At 49.8% G+C, this 25743-nt stretch overlaps 1 protein-coding gene across 10 annotated transcripts in view; it reads left to right on the forward strand.

Annotated features, from left to right (window-relative positions):
- TTC7B (tetratricopeptide repeat domain 7B) overlaps nt 1-25743 on the forward strand; it is a 276535-nt gene that overhangs the window by 213015 nt on the left and 37777 nt on the right. For 4 of the 10 annotated variants that reach the window (XM_033191608.1, XM_033191610.1, XM_033191612.1 and 1 more), the window contains 3 exons: nt 1681-1944; nt 8412-8552; nt 24310-24512. In XM_033191608.1, the coding sequence (XP_033047499.1) occupies nt 1681-1944; nt 8412-8552; nt 24310-24512 (608 nt within the window). The remainder of the gene's footprint in view (nt 1-1680; nt 1945-8411; nt 8553-24309; nt 24513-25743) is intronic. The other 6 variants (XM_033191611.1, XM_033191613.1, XM_033191614.1 and 3 more) reach the window with 3 other exon arrangements.

The following is a 25743-nucleotide window of genomic DNA, read 5'->3' on the forward strand; positions in this document are numbered from 1 at the left end:
TTATGGCAAATACCGCCCCTCACCCTTGAGAGTTGATTCCACCCTCTGAAATCCAGCTCAGCCTAGTTGTGCCTTCATTTCTGGCCTAAAAACAGGCCATAATAGAAAAGAGGTATACGTTGGTGTTGTCATCACACATTAGGTGCTTCATAAAAGAGATTTCCCTGCCAGGTTCCTTTCACCATCAAGGGCCAGCTCTGGAGTCAGCCGGCAACTCACTGCATCACCCTGGGCCTCATTTCCTCATCTGGAAAAATGTAAATTCTATAGTTTTTCTATGTACACCGCCGCCCTTATGATTTGGCAGCCGTGGACCCTGGTTTTAAGGGCGAGTCAGGTGCCTTCCCCCTGAGTTACGCCCTGGGCAGCTAGGACCAGAAGAGTGGAAGTGGCTGAGCAGGATTGGAAGGAACCAGCAGGGCTGTCTGCATGCTGCTCATCACTTCTTAGAGGACCCCGGGCGCTCCACTGCAGGTGCCCTAGCAGTGGTCTTTTTGAAGAAAAATCTGTGCTGATGTTTTATTCCCCTCTCCAAGAACATGCTAAAATCAAGATTACCGACTTGAGTTCTTGGCTCCATTTTTCCTATCACTGATTCTAGTGAAACTGCTGCTCTCTTTAGCAGTAAGTCACCGGGAGAAGAGAGTAAACACATTAATGAAAGAACATCCCTCTAAAATAAAATAAGATTGAGAAAGGAATTCAAGAGAGTAGTCATGTTTTTCTCTTTCCATTATGACTAGCATTTTATTGAGTTGCATTTTCTAACACTCAAGAATGTATATCATGATCAGGAGGTGACTAGTCCATTAGGCGGTTTTAGTCTCTGTTCCTGCTTAATAGAATAAAGTAGCTTTAAAAGAAATCTATGTATATATGGGAACATCACTCTGTGATGACCATACCATTTTTGAGGGGTGGTAATTTTAAAAATTCAGCCCTAATATAGAACCTTTTTTTTTTACTATTTTAATTAAACTAAAATTAATTTAATATAATTCTCCTTAATTAGTTCTGTAGTATCTTTCTTTAAACAAGATTGAGTGGAATGATAGGAGACTGACAAGCCACCAGTCAGTGGCACTCAGGGAGAAGTTGGGGAGTGTGTCCAGCATTAGAATATCATCCCAACCTGGGAGGCTTTCCCCAGGACGCCGGCAGTCAGGCACTTGGAGGCTCAGAGAGCCTTCCCCAGGCAGAAGGTACTTCCACCCCAAGATATAGGCTCATAAATATACATCGGGGAGGGTTCAGGTGGAGATGGAAGCATCTGCCCAATGTAGTCCTCCAGAAGGTACTGTCTCTAGTGCAGCGCCACCGGCGGAGGCTCGCTCTGACAGCTGGCACCTTCCTGCATGTGTGTGAACGGTTTCCCTCCATGCTTTCTGTGTGACCGCCTGGCCCTGCCAGCACCCGCCAGCAGCATGCTGCGCTAGCCCCGCATGCCCACCGGTGACGACATGTCCCCGGCCCTCCCTGCCTTACTGGGGTCCTTCCCTGGAAAGAGCTTTCCCCTCTCAGGACAAGACACGTGCTGTCAGGTTTAAACGGTGCTTGATATTCTGTTAAAGTCAGTGGGAAACTGATCCCGTCTTGGGGCTATGAGTCTTAATCCTTTTTTCACTTGGTGAAAAACGGAAGTGTCTCCTAGAATGGTGACCCAGGTGATTTATTTATCAGAGGAACCCACAGCAGGAGCCCTCGTGGTTGGTGGGACTGAGTGGGCAGCGGCCCCGCCCCTGCTGTCACACTGGGGGACACAAGGCGCGAGGGCAGTTCCCAGGGAAGCAGCAGATGGAGAGGAGAGCTGTGGCAGCGCAGTGCAAGGAGCCACCACCTGGAGTCGCCTCCTCAGAAAGCAGGACTGCCCTACAGCAAAGATGGGAATTGTCCTAACTCCCGGGCGCCAGGGAAATGAGGGAACGGCAGTTATGTTTTTTAAAGGTATGGAGAAATATGCCTGCTTTGAGGGCCGAAGTGAGAGTGGACACTCACGCCTCTTCCTCTCCCTTCAAGAAATAAGAGACAGCCATGACTAGCTCCTCCACCTCCTCCCCTCCTCAGCCCACAGGACATTCTGGTACATCAAGCACAGGTGACACACAGAGACAGAAGGGCACAGAGCTGCCAGCAGTCTGCAGTGTTGGACTGATTTATTTCCAAGGCCTATCTTGAGAAACAGAATTTTTTTTTCCTGTTCAGAAATGAAAATTCTAAAGCAAAGCTAACTGACAGAATGCTGAGTCATTCTGATTGCTGCTTAATATTCAGGTTCTTTAAGAGATGGAAGTGCTGCTTTTTCTTATTATTTTAATTGTTTTGGGGGCACACCTTCCAAGAACTGGAAGATAAATAAGTTGACAGAGAATTTGGAATCATTTCAAGGTCAAGGGAAAACAGGTACAGAGATTCATTAGCAGCAAGTGATTTCTGCATGCCCACAACTGCAGTGGCTCAGCTACTTGTCAGAAAAATATGGGGAGGGCAGGTGTCTCTGCCGCTGCAGCACTGGACAGAAAGAATGTGGGTGCCAAACAGAGATGGGGCTTGGGGTGCGGCCACATGCTGTTGTTCTCCCACGTTCACGCCCATGAGGCATGGAGTGAGTTCTCCAGGGCTGGGAAGCAAGGAGCTGCCCCAAATCCTGCCAGCCTCGTGTGCGGTGGTCGGCTGACGTCTTTCTTTTGGTAGAGGATGTTTTTCACACATCATGTAATGTGGCTATCCATTGTTCCTGGCACTGGAATGCTTGCCAAGTCACTGGGTGGGCAGGATTTCATCTGAGATCCAGCTCATCTTCTATATGCTCTGAGGGGAGAGGGAAGGCGAGGGGTCCTTCAGACTGCAGCCACTTAACTGAGGCCACCAGATAGTTATAAGGAGAGCTGGAATATAATATGTGCTATTTATTTGGCAACACTGCGTGTGACAAATACAGGGATATGAAGCATAACTAACTAAGCCACTTAATTTATCAGTTATGCCCTTTTCTTTTCTTTTCTTTTCTTTTCTTTTGAGACAGAATCTCACTGTGTCACCCAGGCTGGAGTGCAATGGTGCCACCTCAGCTCAATGCAACCTCTGCCTCCTGCGTTCAAGCGATTCTCCTGCCTCAGCCTCCCGAGTAGCTGGGATTACAGGCGCCCGCCACCAGGCCCGGCTAATTTTTTTTGTATTTTTAGTAGAGATGGGGTTTTGCCATTTTGGCCAGGCTGGTCTCAAACTCCTGACCTCAAGTGATCCACCCACCTCAGCCTCCCAAAGTGCTGGGATTACAGGCATGAGCCATCACACCCAGCCTGTGCCTTTTCTTAACAGAATTATTGGCGCTGGGATCCCTTTGGATGATGAACTTTGGTGGAATAGGGCTCACATGTGATTGTCACAGCCGAGGTCTATGTGAAATTCACCATAGGTGTCATGTGCATTGGAAAAAGGATTTTTGGAGAAGCTTCACCTGCAAAGGCAATTTGAGCTGGCCGTCCCCAGTGTCCTACTTGTGGCAGGCAGGGTTTCTCAACAGCCCTCAGTGAATGATAGGAGCATGGGTCAGAAGACCTCAGGAGGGGTTCAGAGCTTAGACTCGTGGTGCCCTGAGGTCAGTGACCTGGGTTCCTCTTGGTTCCTGATCCTCTTGGCTGTGGGTCCTCTTGACCCACCACAGTTCCTGGGTCCTCGACTGCCTTCCCCCGTCCTTACCCCCAGACACAGTGATGGAGAGAGGAGCCTAGAAGGATACAGAGGCACTGTGCCTCTGTATCAAGTGTCCAAGATAACATTTTCTGTTGAGGATCTAGGTGGGAGTGCAAGGAAAGCCATTGGCTTGTGGAAATGCAGATGGCCTCTGCTCCTGGACGTCACATGCCCCTGCACCATTTGGGCCATTAGACCACAGACCTGGGCTAAATTTCAGAGCGAGCTCTCACCTGCCTACGTCAGCCCTCAGTCCAGTGGGTCTTGGCAGTGGCTTTTCAGAGCCCCTGTGTCCTGTGACTGTGGAAGAGAGGCACATTGTCTCCTAGATGGAGCACGGCAGCCGCTGCACGGCACACAGCCCTGTGGGCTCTGGCAGTGGTGGGACCTCTTGAAGCCGGGTGGCAGATGAGAGATGCACAGCAGCCCAGGTGCTCTCCCTGGCTCACCTGTTGAACCTGATTATTTGGAAATTTATTTCTGCAGAGCCTTGGATTGCAAATTGGAAATATGTCCTATAGTCTAACTTCTGATTCCCTTTTCAAACCTCAGTTTGCCCATTTCCAGCTTAAGTTAATAGTGCTCTCATTCTGATGCACGATGCGGGAAAAGAAAGGGGTTCTTTAAAAATATGCTGGTTAGAGCCAGTGTTTCCAGCTGTTTACCTGTGTAAGTCAAAATCCAGTGTCTGTGTAGTCACCATTTCAGTTCTATAAAACAATAAAATACAGGGTTGTGGGGTTTTTTTTGTTTTTTTGGAGATAGAGTCTCACTCTTGTCACCCAGGCTGGAGTGCAATGGTGCAGTCTCAGCTCACTGCAGCCTCCACCTCTGGGGTTCCAGCAGTTCTCCTGCCTCAGCCTCCTGAGTAGCTGGGATTATAGGCGTACACCACCATGCCCAGCTAATTTTTGTATTTTTAGTAGAGACAGGGTATCACTGTGTTGACCAGACTGGTCTCAAACTCCTGACCTCAGGTGATCTGCCTGCCTTGGCCTCCCACAGTGCTGGGATTACAGGCGTGAGCCACTGCACCTGGCCTGCTTGTTTTTTTTTTTAACCAGCTGTATCCATTCTGATTAAAGTGATGTTTTTCCTTCCCCCTCCTTCCAATACTAATTCAATGGAAGACTTTTCTTTGTTGTGTTATTTTCAGGAATATTAGATACCAACTTATCTAATTTCACTGTTGTCAGTTATCTGCTCTTATTATGTGAGTGCCCTAATATTCATCCCTGGTTCAGAGCATGAAGGCTCTCTGCCCTGGTGAAATGTGTGTACCAAGAAATTGATAGGAAGAAAAGCATTATTTCTTATAAGCCTGTTATCCTTCTCTATATTTTAATTTTACGTTAGAGAGGGGAAACGTCCGTGTTTAATTGGAACTATTCACCTCTGTCATTTTTAGTCTGGATTGTTGGAAGTGATGAGCACTATACTGAAGTGCCCTTTGAGTGGGTGAAGGTTCCGGCCTCTGAGCTGTTGTTAGCGGGGAAGAGTGGAGCACACAGATGTGCATCCAGAGAGGGGGTGCCCTCTTCTGAATTTCAGACAGTGACTTGTCTACTGACAGCACTCGTTCATTCCCTGCACACTCATTTACCTAATGTCTAGTATGGGTCTCGTATTGTCAGTCCCTGAAAATCCCTAGACTGAGGACGTAGTTCCCGTCTTCTAGACCCACACAGTCTAATAAGGGAGACAGTGGACATTAACTTTAAAACCTGTGGTCTGTGCCTTGTTAGTGACAAACTCATAGAAGCACCAAGGGCCAGAGGGTCTCACTTATTGTAGGGAGAAGCGGAAGGCTCACAACAGCCTTCCTGTAGGAGGTGGCATCAGCGCTGGACTTAGAGGACAGATTTGGAATCAGACTAGTGTTTTCATTCTGGTTAAAGATTAGTACATATAAAGTGCCAGTCGCAGTGCCTGAAGTATGGTATGTTCTCTAAAACTGACAACCACCACTGCTGTCATCATCGTCACCATCATCATCATCATCTGCCAGACCTTATTCATAGTAAAATATATTGTGCTAGGAATTAATTGATTTAGTTGTGTATAAATATCACACAGAGAAGAAACTTTGGCAGTAGTTCTGATTATTTATTTGTGGACCAAACAAAACAGTTAATCCAAAAACCAAAATTAGCCCCTCCAAAAGTCACAAATTCCTGTAGCAAAAGATTCACAGAACCTGGTAGAAAAGGTACAGAATGCTTCCAGAGCAATAGTTATTGTTGTTATTTTTTAATGAATTAGTAAGTGAATATTTTAAACATGTCTCAATTTTGACTTCTAATGTGAATATTAATAGACATAACTCATATAAACAATCTCTTTAAGGTCTTCAATGATTTTTTAGAATCTGAAGAGATTCTGAGACCAAAAAGTGTAAGAACCGCTGTTCTAGAGAACAAGCTCTTCCTGGAACTCTGTTCCCCAGGTGACCCTTGAGCTGCAGCGAAGCAGGAGAGCTCAGGCTGCCTGGCTCATGTACAGGCTTTTTTTGACCAAATATTCATAACATTTGCTTCCTGTCTCTCCAGGCGAGTGGTTCTCATTCTTAGCTGCACATTGGAATCACTTGGGGTGATTAACAGAGATGCCAGTCCTCACCCCTAGACTGAGTGATGTGGTTGGTCTGGGATGTAGCTATAACCTCATGATTTTTTAAATCCCAAATGATTTTAATGTGAAGTTAAGGTTGAGAACCACTGTTCAAGCCAGTGAGAAGGTAGCCAGCTTGGTAATGGCAGAATAGGGTAGCAACAACCTCTAGGCTACTCATTTATTTAACTATCATTGCTACTAAAAGTCTCAGGGAAACTACATCAAGTCCTTGTTATCAAAGTTAGAATATTACTTTCCATAAAAAGGTGACAAATAAGAAATTTCAACAGCAGTTTAATCATTTTGCTATTTAGATTTTTTAAAAATAGTAGTTAGACATACTTTATCTAAACAAGGATAGATTCTTAGCCACACTTCCTAGGTTCTCCCTTCATATGCTATCAATTAGACTTTTTTTTTTGAGACAGAGTCCCGCTCTGTCACCCAGGCTGGAGTGCAATGGCGCAATCTCGGCTCACTGCAAGCTCCACCTCCCGGGTTCAAGCGATTTTCCTGCCTCAGCCTCCCGAGTAGCTGAGATTATAAGCATGTGCTACCATAGCCGGCTAATTTTTGTGTTTTAATAGAGATGGAATTTCTCCGTGTTGGTCAGGCTGGTCTCGAACTCCAAAACTCAGGTGATCCACCCACCTTGGCCTCTCAAAGTGCTGGGATTACAGGCATGAGCCACCACACCTGGACAATTAAATTAGACTCTTTTAACTCAGCCTCTGAATTCCGTATTGTGCAGCAGGACTTGCTATACCTTTCCAGAGGCTGCTCTCCTCTTGGTCATCCTTGTGGGCACTGTTGGCCCACTCTGATTTCCATCCACCAAGGCCCCACCAAAGGATTCAGGTGCATTTAGAGGCATCCATGTTACCATTATATTGGAGCAATCAAAACATAACATGGGTGGCGCATCTGTTGCTGTGAATAATACTCTTTAAATTTATAGATGATGGGTGCATTCCAAAGTGCAACTGAAATTATTTTTATGCTCACAATTTTGTATTATGAAGAATATAACTCCATTTATTTTGTAGTCAGCATTTATCTTTATAGATTATTACTATTTTAAACTTTATGATGAGTTAGTAGTTACCACTCTCAGTGTTGGAATGTTTATCTCTATACTAAGCTTTCTGATGAAGTACAAATTAAGAATGATGCAAGTGAATAGAAATATTAACAGTTTCAAATTTGAAACAACTGAGAATCCTGCTATCGATTCTAAAACCACATCTCCAAGAGTGAATGTTAGAAAGAGGTGGGAAGCAAGCCTCTGTTTAAGGAGGTGGTCTCTGATCATCAGGACCTCTGAGAGGTCAACGTGAAGAGAAACGAGTTTTGCATTTTGACTTGTGAACTACACCTATCCCTTGACTAGTGAACATGCTCGGTCGACCCGTGTCCTTAGCCTTTCAGGACAGCAGGTTTTACAGAGTAATTAGGCAGGTGCATATTCTGAGCCCCAGAAGTCTTTGCTACAGACCCATCCCATCCCATCCCCTGCTAGTCTAGCCTTAAGGATAGACATCTGCTTATACACAGGGCAAAAGTGTGCTTTTTTCTGCAGTTTTTAAGTCATGCCTTAGAATATGGTTCTAAACTGAGGGTGTAGCCCACCTCTCCAAGGCTGGGAAGTTGCTGGGTTTGTCTTGAGAATGGCCAGTACATGTACTCCAAATGCTATCCCAGGAGGCAAGTGTATTCCTCCCCTGACCCTGATTAAGTTTCTAGGTTTAGGCCCTTACAGGGGCGCTTTGTAATGTCCCTTTGTAGCACTTCATTTATGTGATTTTTAAACACTAGTATCGTCACAGCTGTGTATCTGGCCCCCCATCTCCCAGCACTCACACTGCTAGGCTGAGCTCCTGGAGGGGGCATGTGCTCTGTTTGTTGACGAAAAGATTAGCTAAAGCCTAAGGATGGAAACTAAGGCCCCAGGCCATGATTGCCCACATTTCTTTGTGGACAGTAAATCTTAGAAACATCATGGGGGAAGGGGTGTGTGTGTTCCACACTTGTCTGTGTGGGAAGGGGTTGATTGGTTGGGTCTGTTCTTTCGCTCCTGATAGAGTCTTCTCAAAAACCTCTCACAGGCTCCGTCCATGCCACATCAGTAGCAGCCTCAAGAGTGGAGCAGGCACTGTCAGAAGTGGCTTCGTCTCTGCAGAGCAGCGCCCCTAAGCAGGGCCCGCTACACCCCTGGATGACGCTGGCACAGATCTGGCTCCATGCAGGTACCACTCCGCCCCTACCCACAACCTGCTGCTGTGCCAAAGCCTGGGCGCTTGCCTGTTTAGCCCACACCCTCATCAGGAGAGATCAAAGCTTCACAGTCGTGCACCGAAATGTTACTGCTTCTTTGCAGGATCCATGAGTGACTCTGTATGCCCTGATCCCTCTCCCCTGCCTTGGTGCCCTGGCACAGAGCAGACATCTAAGAAAGTTTTCGGGATTTGACTCTAAGGATTCTTGGGGAGTTTGCCATGTGGAGTACCGGGTTTGTGCTATAGAGACTGTCTTTGTGAGTGACTTGGAGTCATACCTGTACCAACTGGATAGATTTGAGTTAAAGTATTTAACTCAGCCTCAGTTTCCAATTCTGTGTGATGGGCTTAGGAATAACACCCATCTCCCAGGGTTGGTGAGTGCAATGCCTGGCACATCTTGGCAGTGAATTCTTGGAGTCCCTGCGAGAGGGCCAGGTGGTGGTAAGGACACAGATGTCTTTATAAAGCCAGGGAAGGGGCCGTGTGTTTGGTGCCGCTATGTTCCTGTGCTCCTCTGCTCCTCTCTGATGGCTCTCTCTGTAATTTCATAGAGAGACAGCAGCAGCCTCTGACCTGGAGACTGGCCCAGAAGGGGGGCATGAGTGTCCCTTCCCCTGTTCCCAGGGCACTTTGCTGGCTCAGCGATGCCTCTGCACCACGAAAAAGCCCAAAATAAATGCAGTGTCCAGGCTTTTTTTTTTTTTTTTTTTTTTTTTTTTTTTTTTTGAGACGGAGTCTTGCTCTGTCACCCAGACTGGAGTGCAGTGGTGCAATCTTGGCTCACTGCCACCTCCACCTCCTGGGTTCAAGCAATTCTCCTGCCTCAGCCTCCCAAGTAGCTGGAATTACAGGCACCTGCCACCACATCTGGCTAATTTTTGTGTTTTTAGTAGAGATGGGGTTTCACCATCTTGGCCAGGCTGATCTTAAACTCCTGACCTCAGGTCACCCACCACCTCGGCCTCCCAAAGTGTTGGGATTACAGGCATGAGCCACTGCACCCGGCCTGTGCAGGCATTTTAATAACGAGAATCCCATTGCACTGCACTTCCAAGAAATAATGGCTGTTTTTACTTACATATTTATATTTCGACATAAAAGGTAATTCCACTCCTCGGGTTTCATCACTTCATCCGTACAGCCCTACCTGGGCCTTCTCTGGCTTGACTCTTACAGTGCATGGTGAAAGCCCACATTTGGCTGAGAAGGGTGCTTATTATCCACCAATTGTCCTTCTGTTGACTCCTTTTTTGCCAAGGCTAATCGTGTGATATTCCACCCTGTTTGACACCACTGGCAGGCCTTCGCATTGAAAACGTGTTTGGATTTACCTGGCCTTGGCATGCCACAGAGCCCAGCTCAGTCAGACTTTTCTGTGTTGCCGTCTTCAATTGCGCCATAACGACTACCATAAATTAACAATTTATATTCTAAGCAGAAGTACAAAAGAGGGGTGATTCATGAATTCGCAATTGTTCTTCTCTGCTGCAGACACCTGCAGCATTCAGCCTCTTGCTCAGAGAGGTCCCAGACATTCTGGCTCTGAGGGCCAACAAGTAGCAGTAACGCTTCCTCCACAGCTCCCTTATGCAAAAGCCCAGTCCCTGGCAGAGAACTCTGATGGCTGTCCTAGTCAGTCACCCCCATGAACAACGACTACAGAGAACAGAAAGGGAAGGAGTATGGTTTAGTGTCCAGGCCAGGTAAACCTGAACTTGTGGGGCTGGTGTAGGGGCAGAGTTGCCTTTCAAATTGGTCTCAAAGTTGGGTTTCTGAAGTGCCGAAGTCTAAAACACCAGAAGGGCTAAAGGCCATTCCTCCAGGGTGGAACTAGCTCCCCTGACCTCAAAGGCAGTGCTTCTCTTGCTTGTTTCTTGGAAAACTTACTGACCTGAGAGTCAGCATATTCCAGGAGAGCTCCGCCTAGTGTCTTGCTGCCACCAACTCAGTTATCCAGAGACTTTGCTTCACTTTGCGTGGCCTGCCATGACTGTTGGGGAGGAAATTTTGTAACTGATTATTAGAATGTTGAAGAACTTGATGGCTAAGATTCAGCTTGGAGCTATCCTTTTATTTTATTTTTTCGTGGGGATGGAGTCTCACTCTTTTACCCAGGTTGGAGTGCAATGGCGCGATCTTGGCTTACTACAACCTCTGCTGCCGGGTTCAAGTGATTCTTCTGCCTCAGCCTCCCAAATAGCTGGGATTACAGGCACCTGCCACCATGCTCTGCTGATTTTTGTATTTTTAGAAGAGATGGGGCTTCACCATGTTGGCCAGGCTGGTCTTGAACTCCTGACCTCGAGTGATCCGCCTGCCTCAGCCTCTCAAAGTGCTGGCATTACAGGTGTGAGGCACCACGCCCGGCCTTCTTGGAGCTGTCCTTGAATTTTAATATAATCACACAAGATCCATTTCTCATTGCGTGGCCCATAGAACAGAGTCAAGTTCTCCTTCCTAGCGAATGGGTGTGGCTTTACTATTCTAGAAGGTGGTGGAATTGAACTATGGAAAGTGACTGTAGACCCTGTAGGGCCTGAGCAAACTGTGCTATATGCATACGGTGAGCATTATGTGTAGGACGAATGAATGCAGTCAGTTATGATCTTTTTGGAATTTGTGCCATATTGACTGTTTCAAAGCAATGACTTTGCTTGAGTCAAGGTTTGGAATCGTATCATATATTCACATAGTCCTTCAAGAGGAAAATTGAGAAGAAGACAGATAGTTTCCAATGCACTGCCAGGTTTTACCTTATGTAATTTGAGCTTCACTGCTCTGAGAGACAAAACAAATGTGACTCAATTTTTTGGCAGTTCATGAAAACAAGGTAACCTCTGTTTCCTGTGTCCATCATCAGCTCCCACAATACTGCCAGAGCCCATAAGTTTTGTAAGCTTTAGAAGAAATTAGTTAGACCAAGGCCTGGCACCCAAAGCCATGGTGTCTGGGTGGCATTTGTGGGCCTGGTGGTTTTTTTCTGGTGAACTGAGTACACTGGGAGCTCATGATGGGAACCCACGGTGGAGGTGGACCTAGATTTGAGGCTTGCAGGAAAGGTCACTTGGAGATGACCTTGGATTTCCAGCAGAGAAATCTATCATAGCAGAGAGTCCCTGGGTCACTTGTCTGTGCATGTGCAAGGCAAGGAGATAGTGAATAGGATACCTGTGCCACCAGCTGCTCTGTAAGGGGACAGGTCCAGGAGATGAAGGATGCTTGCCCACAGCAGGTTCCCACTTTCTGTGTGATTGGTGCTCCCTTCCATAGGTCCATGGCAAACAATTGAGCAGTCACAAAGTGTAAAGGCTCCCTGTTATCTGTGAGCCTCAGTCACCCCCGCCACAGGCAACCACTGTCACCACTTCTATGCATCTTCCAGAAATCTTACACGCTGTACTTTATCCCCCATCGCCCTCTGAATGTGCTACCTGGTAGGTCAGTGCACATCAGCACCTGTAAGGTGACTTATACTTTGTCACGGCTACAGAGTATAAGTCTACTGTATGGTTAGACCATCATTTGACCAATACTCTACTGATTAACATTTAGATTTGAATCTTAAATTCACCTGATAACATTTAGATTATTATGGCAATTTGTGCCAGACTGACCCTTTCAAAGAGTCAATATGTAGAACTGCTTGAGTCAAGACGTAGAATCATATCATACATTCACACAGCCTTTTAAGAGGTAAATTTAGAAGAAAACAGCTTCCCCTGCACTGTCGGGTTTTACCTTATGTGGTTTGAGCTCCCCCGCTCTGAGAGATAAGTATCTCTAGTATTTTGCCATTACATATAATGCTTCAATAAGTATCCCTATACGCAGTCTACCCTTTACATTCTCGGGTTCTGCATCCATGGATTTAACCAACCTTGGATTAAAAATATTTGAAAAAATGTGTCTGTACTGAACACATACAAACTTTGTCTTCTTGTCATTATTCCCTAAACAATACAGTATAAGCACTGTTTAAATAACATTTACATTGTATTGGGTATTTTAAGTAATCTAGAGATGATTTAGAATACACAGGAGGATGTGCATAGGTTATATGCAAATCCTGCACCGTTTCATATCAGGGACTCGAACATCATGGATTTTGGTATTCGAGGGAGGTCCTAGAACCAACTCCCCAATGGATACTGAGGGCCAACTGTGTATTTTTTTTTTTATCTGTAAGATAAACTCTAAACAGTGGAACTGATGGGTGAAAAGGAGTGTACTCTTTAATTTTGATAAGTTTTGTCCATTGCCTTCCGCAGAATTGTACCAGTTTACACTCCAGTCAACAATGTGCTCATGTCCACTTTCTCTCACCCTTGCCAACACAATGAATTCTCAGAATCCTTGATCTTTGCCAATCTGACAAGTAGAAAATGGTATTTCAATTTTCTGTCCATAGCTTTTGACCATTTATCTTCTTAGATACTGAGCTTTTCCTTTTTATTTCTAAGCATTTATTGTGTGTCAAAGAAATCTGCCTTGTCTCTGAAATAGGTGCTGTAAACATCTTCTTCCAAGGGTTGTTTGGGTTTTTTGGTTGGTTTTTTTTTTTTTTTTTTTTTGAGACAGAGTCTCGCTCTGTCGCCCAGGCCGGAGTACAGTGGTGCGATCTCCACTGACTGCAAGCTCCGCCTCCCAGGTTCACACCATTCTCCTGTCTCAGCTTCCCGAGTAGCTGGGACTACAGGCGCCCGCCACCTCACCCGGCTAGTGTTTTGTATTTTTTTTTTTTTTTTGAGACGGAGTCTCGCTCTGTCGCCCAGGCTGGAGTGCCATGGCTGGATCTCAGCTCACTGCAAGCTCCGCCTCCCGGGTTTACGCCATTCTCCTGCCTCAGCCTCCTGAGTAGCTGGGACTACAGGCGCCGCCACCTCGCCTGGCTAGTTTTTTGTATTTTTTTTAGTAGAGACGGGGTTTCACCATGTTAGCCAGGATGGTCTCGATCTCCTGACCTCGTGATCCGCCCGTCTCAGCCTCCCAAAGTGCTGGGATTACAGGCTTGAGCCACCGCGCCCGGCCTTGGTTGTTTTTTTTAGTTTCTGTTTGTCTTTTTTGCCACTTTTTAAAATAAATTTATCAATTTTTTCTTACGGCATCTGTGCCTCCCATGATATTTGGAAAGAAACCTACCCATGTTTATGGTTTCTTCTCCTAAAAGTTCGAGGTATCTTCCAGTGCCATTTGTCTATATACTATCCTGTAAAGAAGGTCAGAGGAAGGTTATTTTCTCCATTTTTGCAATGTGGGAGCCCAGGCTGGAAAGAAGTGAGCACCTTTGCAGTCTGGCTGTGCAGAAGTCAGGAGAGTCCCACTAGAGCATGGGATGTGGCACCTCAAGACATGGTTCCTTGGGAGCCATTCCTCATCTTCCTTGAGTGCACACCTTGCTGCTGGCATTGGAAATTCGCATGTCCACAGCCCTTCAGCACTGAGCCAGGGTCTTTTCCAAACCAAACAGCTTCTTGGTGCCCATTTTTCAATTTCCACCTTAGGATGGCAGCTAAAAATGACTTTGCGGTAGGTGGTTAATTTCTGCTTGTTACTTACTAATAATTATAGCTTTCACTTTGGCACCTCTCATGGTTGAAACCAGTGGCTATTCTTAGATGTGCAAGATCAGATTTTCTGATTTCTGCTGGAAATTTAAGGCTGTAATACTCTCATAAATTCCTTGGCCGTGGCCTGGCCTGGCCCCTTTGCCCAGAATCCTCCCAGGCACCAGAGGTTGCATCAGCAGGGTCAAGGGGTAATCCCAGAGCCTTGCCCCGTTCGTGACGAGATGAAGACAGCTCCTAGACAGGTGGTGTGTGCAGTCACTGTACAGGGAGCGCCTGTGAGAGGGAACACGACGTCCCTGAGCGTCAAGCCTGTCCAGCTAACGTTTACCACACACTGTGGATGTGTCAGACGCTATTCCAAGGACTTTAATATGTCTTAATTTGTTCAGCCCTCATAATAACCTTATGAGGTATAAATACCCATATTCACCCCATTCCATAGGTGAAGAAACTGAGACACAGCTATCAGGTCACTTGCCTAAAGTTACATGGCTAATGGTTAGAAAGCCAGAATCTAAATCCAACCAGTGTGGTCCCAGAACCCTAGCTCCAACCCACAGTAGGCACTCAGTTGTCAACACAGTATCATCTAGCATCTCCATGTGCCACAGTAGAGCAAAGCACTGGAGTCCTATGGTTATGAAGACAGACACAGCTCCTGGCCTTCATGGCATTTGCAGATGTGAAACAGAACAATGACAGAAGCACTTAACTCCCTGTGCCGAGTGCTGGGGGGAGCACTGTAGGCCCCTGTGACCCCTCATAACACAAGGGCTCGTTCGGGGAGCCAGAGGGGGCCTGCACACACTTAGGCAGTGACCTCAGGAGTGACTAGCACCAGGTCAGGGATGATGGAGGCATAGAACAGCACATGGGAAGCCCTGGGGGCAGCCTGAGCTCTGAGTGTTAGAGGAATGCTGGTCCCTGGGGCGTGAAGGCTGAGGAGTAAGCAGTAAAGCAGCCAAGGGGAGCCAGGAGAAGGGCCCAGACTCAGGTCATGCCAGCACCCCTGGTAGCCATGGTAAGATCTTTTACTTAATCCTAAAAGCATTGGAAAGCTACAGAGAGACTTGAAGCAGGAGCATGAAAGGACCACTTTCAAAAGATCACTCCAAGCTGGGCACTGCTCAGAAGGCTGAGGTGGGAGGATTGCCTGAGTCCGGCCTGGGCAACATAGCAGGACCCCTCTCCGGAAAAAAACATCACTCCAGCTAAATGTGGAGAATGGGACGGAAGGCAGTCAAAGTGGATGCCGGCAGAGCAGGAAATTGGGAGAATTGGTCCAGGTGGTGGAGGAGAGCAGCTTGGTCTACGTTCTCAATGGAGATGAAGAGAAGGGGACCCTGAGATGCCTTCTGAGGTGGAACTGATGGGACTTGTAGGTTGGATGTTGAGGGGTGAAGGAAAAGGAGGAATACGAAAGGAAACCTGAGTGTGGGGCTTGAGTCTGTGGATCACTGGTGACACCATTTGCTGCAGTGAGGAAGCCTGGGGAAGAACTGATGAGTTGGGGTCAGGGAGGCAGAGACTTCAGAGTCCCACTTGAGCTTGGAAGCATCAGGTGCCTGAGGACAAGGAAGTCAGGATGCCAGGCAGGCAGCTGGATGTTCCAGTCTACATTTCAGATCTGGGCTGGAAACATGCCTTTAAGAGTTGGGATTTAAAGCCCCCTTTAAAGGCCTAAGATAGGTGCTAAGATGGCCTAAGAAGAGAACGTAGGTGGAGAAGCGAAAGGGCCAGACTGAGACTGAGCCCCTCCACATTTAAAGCTTGGGGAACAGCCGGCTGCAGTGGTTCATGCCTGTAATCCCAGCACTTTGGGAGGCTGAGGCAGGTCAATCATCTGAGGTCAGAAGTTCAAGACCAGCCTGGCCAACATGGTGAAACCCCATCTCTACTAAAAGTACAAAAGTAGCCGGGTGTGGTGACGGGCACCTGTAATCCCAGCTACTTGGGAGGCTGAGGCAGGAGAATCACTTGAACCTGGGAGGCGGAGGCCGCATTGAGCCGAGATCACACCACTGCACTCCAGCCTGGGCAACAAGAGTGAAACTGTGTCTCAAAAAAAGATAAAAAGCTTGAGGAGCAGAGGAAGAGCCACAGCGACTGAAGGGGAGTGGTGGGCAAGGCAGGAGGAAAGCAGCGCAGACGGCATCGCAGCAGCCAGCGGGGCAGGAAGGAGCCCATGCAAGGAAGGCGAGAACCTGGGTCTGACTCACCAGTTACAACGCTGGCCCTGCTGCACACTAGCCATGATACCTGGGCAAGCTATTCCCACTCCCGCTGAGCCTCTGTGTCCTCTGTTAAATGAAGAGCGTTAGGACAACCACATAACATAGCAAACACTAGCAACTACTAAAATAACGATTTTTAAGGAGGATGTGGCCAGTGGGCAGGCCGCTGAGAGGTTGGGTATGGTAGAGACAAAAGCATTTGCTGGACCTGATGTATGGGAGTATTGGTGATGGTGACAAGACGGCATTTAGTGGCGTGGTGGAGATGGATGCCATCTGGTGTGGGTTGCAGAGCAAATGGCAAGTGAGGAAGCTGAGGCACAGAAGGTGCACAGTTCTTCCAAGAAGAATCCCTCTGCAGCAGCAATGAGGGATGTGACGGGGAGCCTGGGGCTTGAAGGGGGCTGAAGCCCATTGGAGCACGTCGATGGGGTGTGCGGAGCTGCGTGGGGACTGAAGAGGCTGAAGCCCATTGGAGCACGTTGATGGGGTGTGCGGAGCTGCGTGGGGACTGAAGAGGCTGAAGCCCATTGGAGCACGTTGATGGGGTGTGTGGAGCTGCGTGGGGACTGAAGAGGCTGAAGCCCATTGGAGCACGTTGATTGGGTGTGCGGAGCTGCGTGGGGACTGAAGAGGCCGAAGCCCGTTGAAGCACATTGATTGCCAACAGGGATGATCAGGTAAAAATGAGGCCCTCGGCATCCAGAAGAGAGGGGGGACGTGTGGAGGTGAAATGAATTCCTCCAGCAAGAGTGTGGTGGGGTCCAGACCACAGGCAGAGGGGTTGGCTCTCAGTGACAACAGCAGAAGAGACGCAGAGTGGATGGAACAGAGGACACAGAGGAGTTGTCGGTTAGGTGGCCAGAAGAGGCTTGGGGTCCACTTGGCTGGCTTCTGACTTCTCTCTGAATGATTTGTCAAGGCAGCTGCGGGGAAGGGTCAGGAGTCAGAACAGCGGGGATGAAGCCAGGAAGGGCTAGTGCCTGTCACTGCTGCGGCTAAGGGAGGAGGAGCTCGTCCTGCTGTGCCATGGAGCCCCTGAAGAAGGGATCCCTCTTGACAAAATGACATAGCCAGACGCAGACTCAGAGACTAATGGCAGTTGCACAGCCCCACCCTGGCAAAGACATTCAGCTGGACGCTCAGTGAGGCTAGAGCCTGGGCTCTGCTCAATTTCGGGATTTCAGGTCCCAGCATGGGGCCTGGACCAGAGAAGCCCATGGTAGGGCGGCACCTGGAGACAAAATCACTTCCTCCTTTCACTTGCTAACCCTCCTCAGACAAAGAAAGAATCAAGGCTAAGTCTAGTGAGAGCCGACAAAGCTGAAGGCCTCTCTAGGCCTTGAGGGTTTGGAAGGGTAACAGGAGACCCATCAGGACACAGGATCCCTTTCTGCTTGGCCGTCGTGCTGATTTTTATGTGAAGAAGAAGGTGGGCTCCAGGTGCACCCTCTGTGCTAGCAGACACCCTGCGATCAGTTGGGACCCCTCTGCCCTCCACAGCATCTCTCCTTAGCGGGGCAGGGTTGGGGTAAAGGACATGGTTTGGAGGGGTCAGGGAGCCTGCTGGCTTGAGCTGCGAGGTCGGGAGGTACCTACTGCCGTGGGTCCTCTCCGTCACATTTCTCTGCCAGGCGCAGGTGAGGTAGAAGATCTTGGGGCATTCTGAGGGCTGCCTCCAGCCTAGACTGCTCCTTTATGTGCGTTTCCGAAAGATGTCCCTTCTGAGTAGACTAAGCCCCTGGAGGGAGCAGCCTTGGCTAGTGGAGGACGCCTTGGTGAGAAGGAAAGGGCTTCCTTGCATTCCTTGGGGCTGGTGCAGCCCTGTCCAGGCACACACAGCCTGCAGTGGGGCCCAGGCTGGTTGTCAGCCCCTCAGCCCAGTGTCTGTGCACACCCTGCACAGCCAAGCCCAGGGCAAGCCCCTTGCAGCTGACATGAAGCAGGGGCTTGATAAGCATTTGATGAATGAATGAGGAAACTAGACCTACGTGAGCTTCTGGGTGCATCTAGCACCAGGTCCGCCAGCCAGGAACACCACTTCACGTTGAGAAAGAAACCTTCACAGAGTGGCTCAGCCCTTTTCGGATCACATCTCGAGTCTGGTTCAGCAAATCATTCCAGGGATCCCTCTGTGCGCGAGGCAGAGTTAGGGTGCGAGGAAGGAACAGGCTTGACCCAGCCCTCCAGGAGGGTCAGCACACTTGTGGCTCACTGCGACAGGGCAGATGGGGCTGAGGGTTGTCCCGGAGCACACACAGGGTGGAGGAAGAAAGGGAGGGTGAAAAGTGCTTGCCCTGGGTTTCTGGGGGGTCCTGGGCAGAGGGAAGCTGAAAGGCATTTGGGGCAAAAGGGGAGGTTGGAAAGGCGGCAGGGCCCTAACTTTGAATGCCAAGCAAAAGCATTTGGGTTCTGTTCATGCCAAATAAGCTTTGTACACGGTAGGGAGATTTTATCCACAGCATTTTTCATAGTAACCCAATAGCAGGGACCAACCAAGGGGTTCCTAAGAGGACATTCAGAGCTCATGGAGCTCTCAAAATGAGGTAGGAAGTGTCCATGCCCCTTACCTTTGGTGAAAGGCAGTCAGCCACCAGCAGCCAGGACAGAATGTCTGTCCCTGGAACCTCTTCAGAGAGTGACCTTCCAGACCCTGCCCTGCAGCTGGAGCGCCGACCTTGCGCTGAAGAGCATTTCTCGCTTTCTTGTTGCAGCTGATGGCGTTGAGTTCTTGTTGGCAGCTGATGGCATTGAGTTCCCAGAGCCTGCTTCGCTGTGCTGCTGTTCCTTTGGTACCAGTTCTTGTATCTCTTAATAAGCTCACAAGGCCCTTTATTTTTTTTTAAATTGAATTTACTCCTTGGTGAAAGGAACAGGGAGATTTCATTTGCTGTTGCTTCCCCGGCCTTCACCTGTCTTCATTGACCTGTGCCACAGAAATGGCTGCCCTGCTCTGACCACACCCAGCATTCATTAATCTGCAGACTTTTCTTAAGCACCTACTAAGTTGTGTCCTAAGGGACCGGCCTCTAGATCCTCTGCTGAGGGATACAGAGATGAGTGTGGCTAGGAGTTGTCTATAGTTGAGTGAGAAAGCCATATTGTTTCTATGTGGGGGGCTTTGGGAAAGTATAAATTATATTCTTTTCTTCCTGAGTTCCAAACCAATGAAGAGGAGGGAGGCAGATGGAGATCAGATCCCAAGCTCTGCTACTGGGGAGGCTGGCTGAAAAATGTGGTCCTTGTTTGGGCTGTGGACTCCCAGGAAAGAAGGCTTTTCAAGTAGTGCAGGTTCATAGTCAGTACTTGTGGCCTCGTTCTATCCTAGAGGCCCAGCCACATGCCTAGGCAAGAAGGCTACATCCTGGGGTGATCTCAGGGGTGGTGGGAAACCTTAGTAATCTTTTCCTTTTCCTGTCCAACTCCATCTCACACTACCTGGTTGGTGTCTGAAACCCCACCACTAAAGCTTCGTTCCTGAAGCCTGAGTGTAATTTCCCCTTAGAGAGGGAATGCCTATTGCCCGAAATAGACCTGCTGCAAGGCTCAGATAAATCCAGTTATCTCTTTGCACCTCAGCTTCCTCACCCTGCGGTCTCCAAGAGGGCTTAGGCTTGACTAAGAGTTACCCTCACCATTCGTGACTCGCTTTGGGCTCCAGGCTTCCTGGTGCATGGAAGTAGCTGTAGGAAACCCATGGCACTGGTATAAGGCCTGTGCTCCCGACGGAAAATGCTCAGCCTAGGGTTGATCTCTTGGCACGGCCTTGTCTTGAGCCCTGCCACTCTTGTGTTGTCTGATGCCTGCCACCGCCCTGGGAGAGCTGTGCGCCAGGCGCAGGCCCGCCACCTGACAGGTGGACCGGCCCAGAGAAGGTGACCGACTTGCCCAAGGCCACACACGAGGCCCAGGGCCAAGAACCAAGTCCTCCATGTTCTCATGACACTGTGGCTTACAAATTGGAAACCCTAGTGTTCCCAGTGGTGCCTCGGAGGCAGAGACGGGGGCAAACAAGAGGTAGCCACACTGCCCACTCTTAGGAGTCTTTTGTATCCTGGGGTAAGATCTCTTTGGAAGAAACAGCCTCCACTGGTGAAAATGGTTTGAAAATTGCTGCAGGACATTGTGCCTTCAGTCCTTCCTTTTGAGCTGAAAACGGAGGGATTTGGGAGCAACCCCAGGCTGTGCATTTTCCTGCCACATCTGTCAGGGTCACAGGCCTTATCAGAGCCGCAGGTTTCCTCCAGCAACTTCCACAGCACTGAAAAGTGCCATGGGGCCTGGATTCTTTCCCTTACTGTCTTGATCCTGACTTGGTTCCGTCTGCGTCTCCCATTTCCCCATCACTGACCTTTCTGCATCAGACCTGAGGCTTATGCAGGCTCAGTGACCAGTGAGATACTTGGAATCACATTTGGTCTCACGGAGGACCCCTGGAGAGCAGAATGACATGCACACAGTCTTACTGGCATTTATCACTTTCCCCGCGTTGATTCTTACTCTGGACACATTCATCCCTGCTCTCCCATGTCGGCCTTTGTTCATAATGCTCTAAGTGGGAGAGGCTGGGCGGCCTCACCAGCCCACAGCATCTCCAGGACTGGGATCTTGGAAGTGAATTCACTCCCAGCTTGTCAGCGAGGCAGGAGCCAGGCGTGCAATGAGAGAGATGCTCTGTCCTGCTCCCCCGTGTTGCTGCCACGCTCGAGAACCCAAAACTGCAGTGGGCACATCTTCAACTCTTGGGTGAGGGCGTCGAGGGAATTGTGTTCCTGAAAGGCATCAGATAGCCCGACGGTGTCATTAGGAGGGTGTTTGTCTCCCAGAAGGGAGAGATTTTGCCTGGTCCAAACTAAAGGACAGAGAAATGTCTTCTTTGTCCCTGTAGAGTCCCCTGTGTGTACAGAAGTTCAGGAGGTACCTTCTGAGTTGAGTCTCCTGAGATCAGGAGCAGGTGTGGCTTGGCGCTCACCTTCAGGGCTCAGTGCATGGTGCTGGCATTGCCCGAGTTTCTGTGTCTGCAGGAGTCACCCAGTATGCCCCTCCACAAGCCCCTAGGCCCCATCATCTCTGGTGAGGAGGGACTGGCAGGCGCAAGGACAGACAGAAGGTACTGGGTGCATCTGGGCCAGGCGAGGCCCGCTTTTTCCAGGGCCTTCCCTTGGGGAGAGAAGGCCTGGGGAGTCAGTCATTGGTGCAAATATCATCACCAGGGAAGTGAGGTGTTCGAGGGAGGGACTGGCCAGGCTGATTGAGGTCAAAGGTCAGCGGCATTGCCACTAACCACAGCCATGAGATATACACCAGCCATTTCCCCGCCCCCAGGCCTGAAGCTGGGAGCCAGAAAGGTGGATCTGCCCCAGCACCTGCCCTGGGAGTGTACTATCCCAGGCATACCCGCGACCTCACAAAAATACTTACAGGGACCTGGCTATCAGGAGCTGCAGAGGCTGGGCTTTCCTTTTGGCTGAGGCGGGTGGTCAGAGAGCTCCCTGGGATGGCGGGATCCATCTGGGCCCTGAACGAGGCTAGAGTGATGGCTTTACAGGCAAAAGCCACAGAATCGACGGGAGATGGGGACACCCACTGTGTGTGAAGCAGCAGCACTAGCAAGGCCAGAGCCCGGGGGTTCGGGGAGGCGGTAGGAAGCAGATAAGGGCTGTGTGCCCAGCTCCCAAGGCCTGCAAAGGAGTCGGATGTCACCCTGGGCCAGAGGAGATACTGTTCTCTGTGGGGGCTGCAAGCATAGATTCTCAGCCAGGTGACTGGGGTTCTAATCCCAGCTCTGCCTCCAGTTTGCCCTGAGAACTCAGGCAGGGTATTTACACTTTCTGCACCTCAGTTTCCTCATCTGGACAATGGGGATAGAATAATAGTACCTACTGGATCACCATGCAGATAAAATGAGAACTGAGAAGGCCTCCAGGAACAAAGCACATGTTTAATGAACGTTGGCTACTATTATTGTTAGTTACCATTCATTTACCATTCATCCATTCAGTGATTCAGTGAGCTCTGACTATGTGCCAGGCCCTGTTCTAGTCCCTGGGGACACAGCAGTGGGCAGCACAGACACCATCCCTGCTCTCATGTCGCTTACAGCCCATGTTTCAGTGGGTGCACACAGATGGAAAATCAGAGTCCAGGGCCTCGGCCTGGCTGCCTACTGGGCAGGCGTAGAAGCCACAAGCCCCAGGGCAGAAGGGGTTCGGAGCAGGTGGCTGCTGCCCCAGAGGTTGGCCTCAGGGTTAACCTGGCAGCAGCTGTGGATGACAGGCTCATGGCCAGGGCAGGAGGCAGGGAGGGGAGTCTCTGCATAATTGAGTCTGTTTCCAAAGTGGGCTCCAGGAGATGACATGGTAAGGTGCACAAAGAAAATAGTAAAACTTTCTTTCTACTTTATTTTGTTGTTGTTTTGTTTTGTTTTTTGAGACGGAGCCTTGCTCTGTCACCCAGGCTGGAGTGCAGTGGTGTGATCTTGGCTCACTGCAACCTCCACCTCCCAGGTTCAAGTGATTCTCCTGCCTCAGCCTCCCTAGTAGTTGGGATTACAGGTGCGCAACACCATGCCCGGCTAATTTTTTGTGTTTTTGGTAGATATGGGGTTTCACCATGTTGGCCAGGCTGGTTTTGAACTCCTGACCTCAAGCTATCTGCCCACCTTGACCTCCCAAAGTGCTAGGATTGATTACAGGCGCAAGCCACTACACCCTGCCTAAACTTTCTTTTTTATTTTTGTTCTTTTAACATTTCTATTTTGTGTGCTGTTGTGGATTATATGACATGTAATATATTAATTCATACAAACATACACATAACTGGGAGATAGGGGTGCAAACCTCTTTTACTGCAGGGTATGCCAGTGGTCAAGGCAAGAGTGCTGAGGAAGGGTCTGGCCTGCAGGTGGGAGAAGGGGTCCGTGAGCCCTGACAGAGCAGGCGGCCCCTGCGTGAGGCTCTGGGCTGCAAACTTGACCAGGTGGCCTTGCTGGCCCTGGAGAGGGGTGGGGGGCAATTCAGATGTCCCTGAAGCCTCAGGCCCAGCTGACTAGAAAGATGGTGGTGCCTCCATTGGCAAGACCTCAGGAGAAGAGGCCCTGGGGCCAGGTGACGCATTCACCCTGGATATTTGACAGGTGTGCACCTGGGAGGCAGGGAGGCTGCCCTTGGAAACACTCAAAAGGGCTCTTCAGGGAGGCCAGGGCTGCAGAGGGGTTTGGCTCCACGTAGAGGTGAGAGAGTTGAGGCCTGGGGTCAGTGGGAGGGTGATTTTCCTGCTTGCTTTAAAAACAATAGCTTGGCTTATCAAAGGGCTTTGTCATTGTGACACAGATAAGAGTTTTACAGGGTGCACCAATGTTCCCTGGTCAGAGGTGAGCTCAGGGGCCAGGCTGGCGGGGCAGCCATCTTGCATCATGCTGTAAACATGACAGCCGTAGCCCCACAGCCCCATCATACTTCTTGGCATCAAAAGAGTGGGTCAGAGGGCAGAGCTGTTGCCCTCTGAGGGTCTGTGTGCCTCTGGCCTGCTTGTCCCCATGTGCATTCTGGCCCTTTTTCTATGGGGATCAAAGCCAAGGGTAGGACCAGGCCAGGCTCTGTCCAGACACTGAGGAGCCCCGGGTGGGCCCTGAGGGTGGGTGTCCTCAGAGGTTGGGGCAGGGACCAGGCAGGCCTCACTGCCCCCTGCCTGGTGGTGACCTAGGCCTGCCCTGCAAGGCCTGCAACACAAGTGACTCCAGTCCCTGTGTAGGAGTGGGCAGGAGGGGCTGTCGGCGGCAGCCGTTTCCACTCGGAGCAGGGATCCTCTGGCTCCAGGCCCCTCCAGACTCCTGTGCGGGAAACATGAACATCAGAGTGGTGGCTGCTCGCAGGGCCTCAGAGGGGCACCAGGAAAGCATGTGCCGTTGCTCTCTCCTCACAGCTGAAGTCTACATCGGCATCGGGAAGCCTGCAGAAGCCACAGCCTGTACCCAAGAAGCTGCCAACCTCTTCCCAATGTCCCACAACGTCCTCTACATGCGTGGCCAGATTGCCGAGCTCCGGGGCAGCGTGGATGAGGCGCGGCGGTGGTATGAAGAGGCCTTAGCCATCAGCCCCACCCATGTGAAGAGCATGCAGCGACTGGTGAGTCCACGGGCCCGGCTGCGGCCCCCACTCTGGCAGGGGGACAGCCCTTGGAAGCAGCAGGTAGTACATGACCCTCACACCCTCTTCTGCTTCCAAAGGCCCCATGCAGTTAGCTTGCCAGGCTGTCACATGGCCTGAAGCCAGAGAGCACCTTTTCTACCATAGTTTATGCAAATGGCGCCCCCAGAGTTGTCTGTGCATAGCCTCAGCAGCCATATCCGATGTCCTGTTAGGTGCTGTGGTCTCCTGGCCCGCAGTCTAAGCCACCCTGTGGCTCTGGATTTGATAAAGACATTCTTGTGGCCGTGGGACTTTGTCGCTGCCATCTCAGCCTCTGCGCTGCTTGCAGTAGCCACTTCGGGGATTTCCACATCCCGGGGAGACTTCAGGACAAGGATCAGAACACTTTACAAACTGGGAGGCTCTCTTCCCTTAAGGGAGCCTGAGACTCCAGCATGTCTCTGAGGCTGTTGGCTGGGAGGGAGCATCCTACCAGCGGGAGTGTTTGGCCGTGTTGCCCTGAGAGGTGGGAGGCAGATGAGCCACCCCAGTGTCCACGCTGTGTGGGGGTGTGGCGGCACACCACGAGCGCACATCTTTCGTCTATAGCCTGGGCCAGAAGCCTGGGGTTGCCCTGCTGCCCCCACCCCTTGCCATGGATCATTCTTGAGAGACCCTGGAGCCAGCCACCTGGCCGTGTCGGTTTCAGTTAGGAGGGGAGACTGCTCGCTCAGGCGGTTCTGTCTGTTAGGAACGTATGTTAGTGCAGCTGCCTCACCAGTCCTCTGTCATCTTCCTGCGAGGGTCTGAATCGAAACTCACAAGTTACCAAGGTCTGAGGAGCTTGTGAAAAGCTGTGCCGTGTTCTCTGGGCCTGCATGCTGGGCTTTAGTTCTGAATTGTTGTTTCATTTCTAGCAGTAGACATCGCTGATGTCATGAACTGCAGGAAAGAAGAGCCTTTTATTATAAAGCTCAGGGCCCTTTGTGTCTGTACCCATGGAGGCTTAGCACCTATAACCAGGTGGTGGTGTGTGATATAGAAGAGTGTGATATGGAAAGAGACAGGGAGTCTGAGGACACAGTTCTGGTCCCAGCGACATCAACTGCTTGCTCTTTAACCTCAGGAAAGGCCCCTAAGCTCTCAGCACCTCAGTGTCCTTTCTGCAAAATGAAGGCATTTGACTAGACAGGCTGCCTGTCCAAGACTAATAGGATGTGGTTTTGTA

This window comes from Trachypithecus francoisi, unplaced genomic scaffold (assembly GCF_009764315.1).
Source record: "Trachypithecus francoisi isolate TF-2019V2 unplaced genomic scaffold, Tfra_2.0 Lachesis_group3, whole genome shotgun sequence".
Taxonomy (NCBI): domain Eukaryota; kingdom Metazoa; phylum Chordata; class Mammalia; order Primates; family Cercopithecidae; genus Trachypithecus; species Trachypithecus francoisi.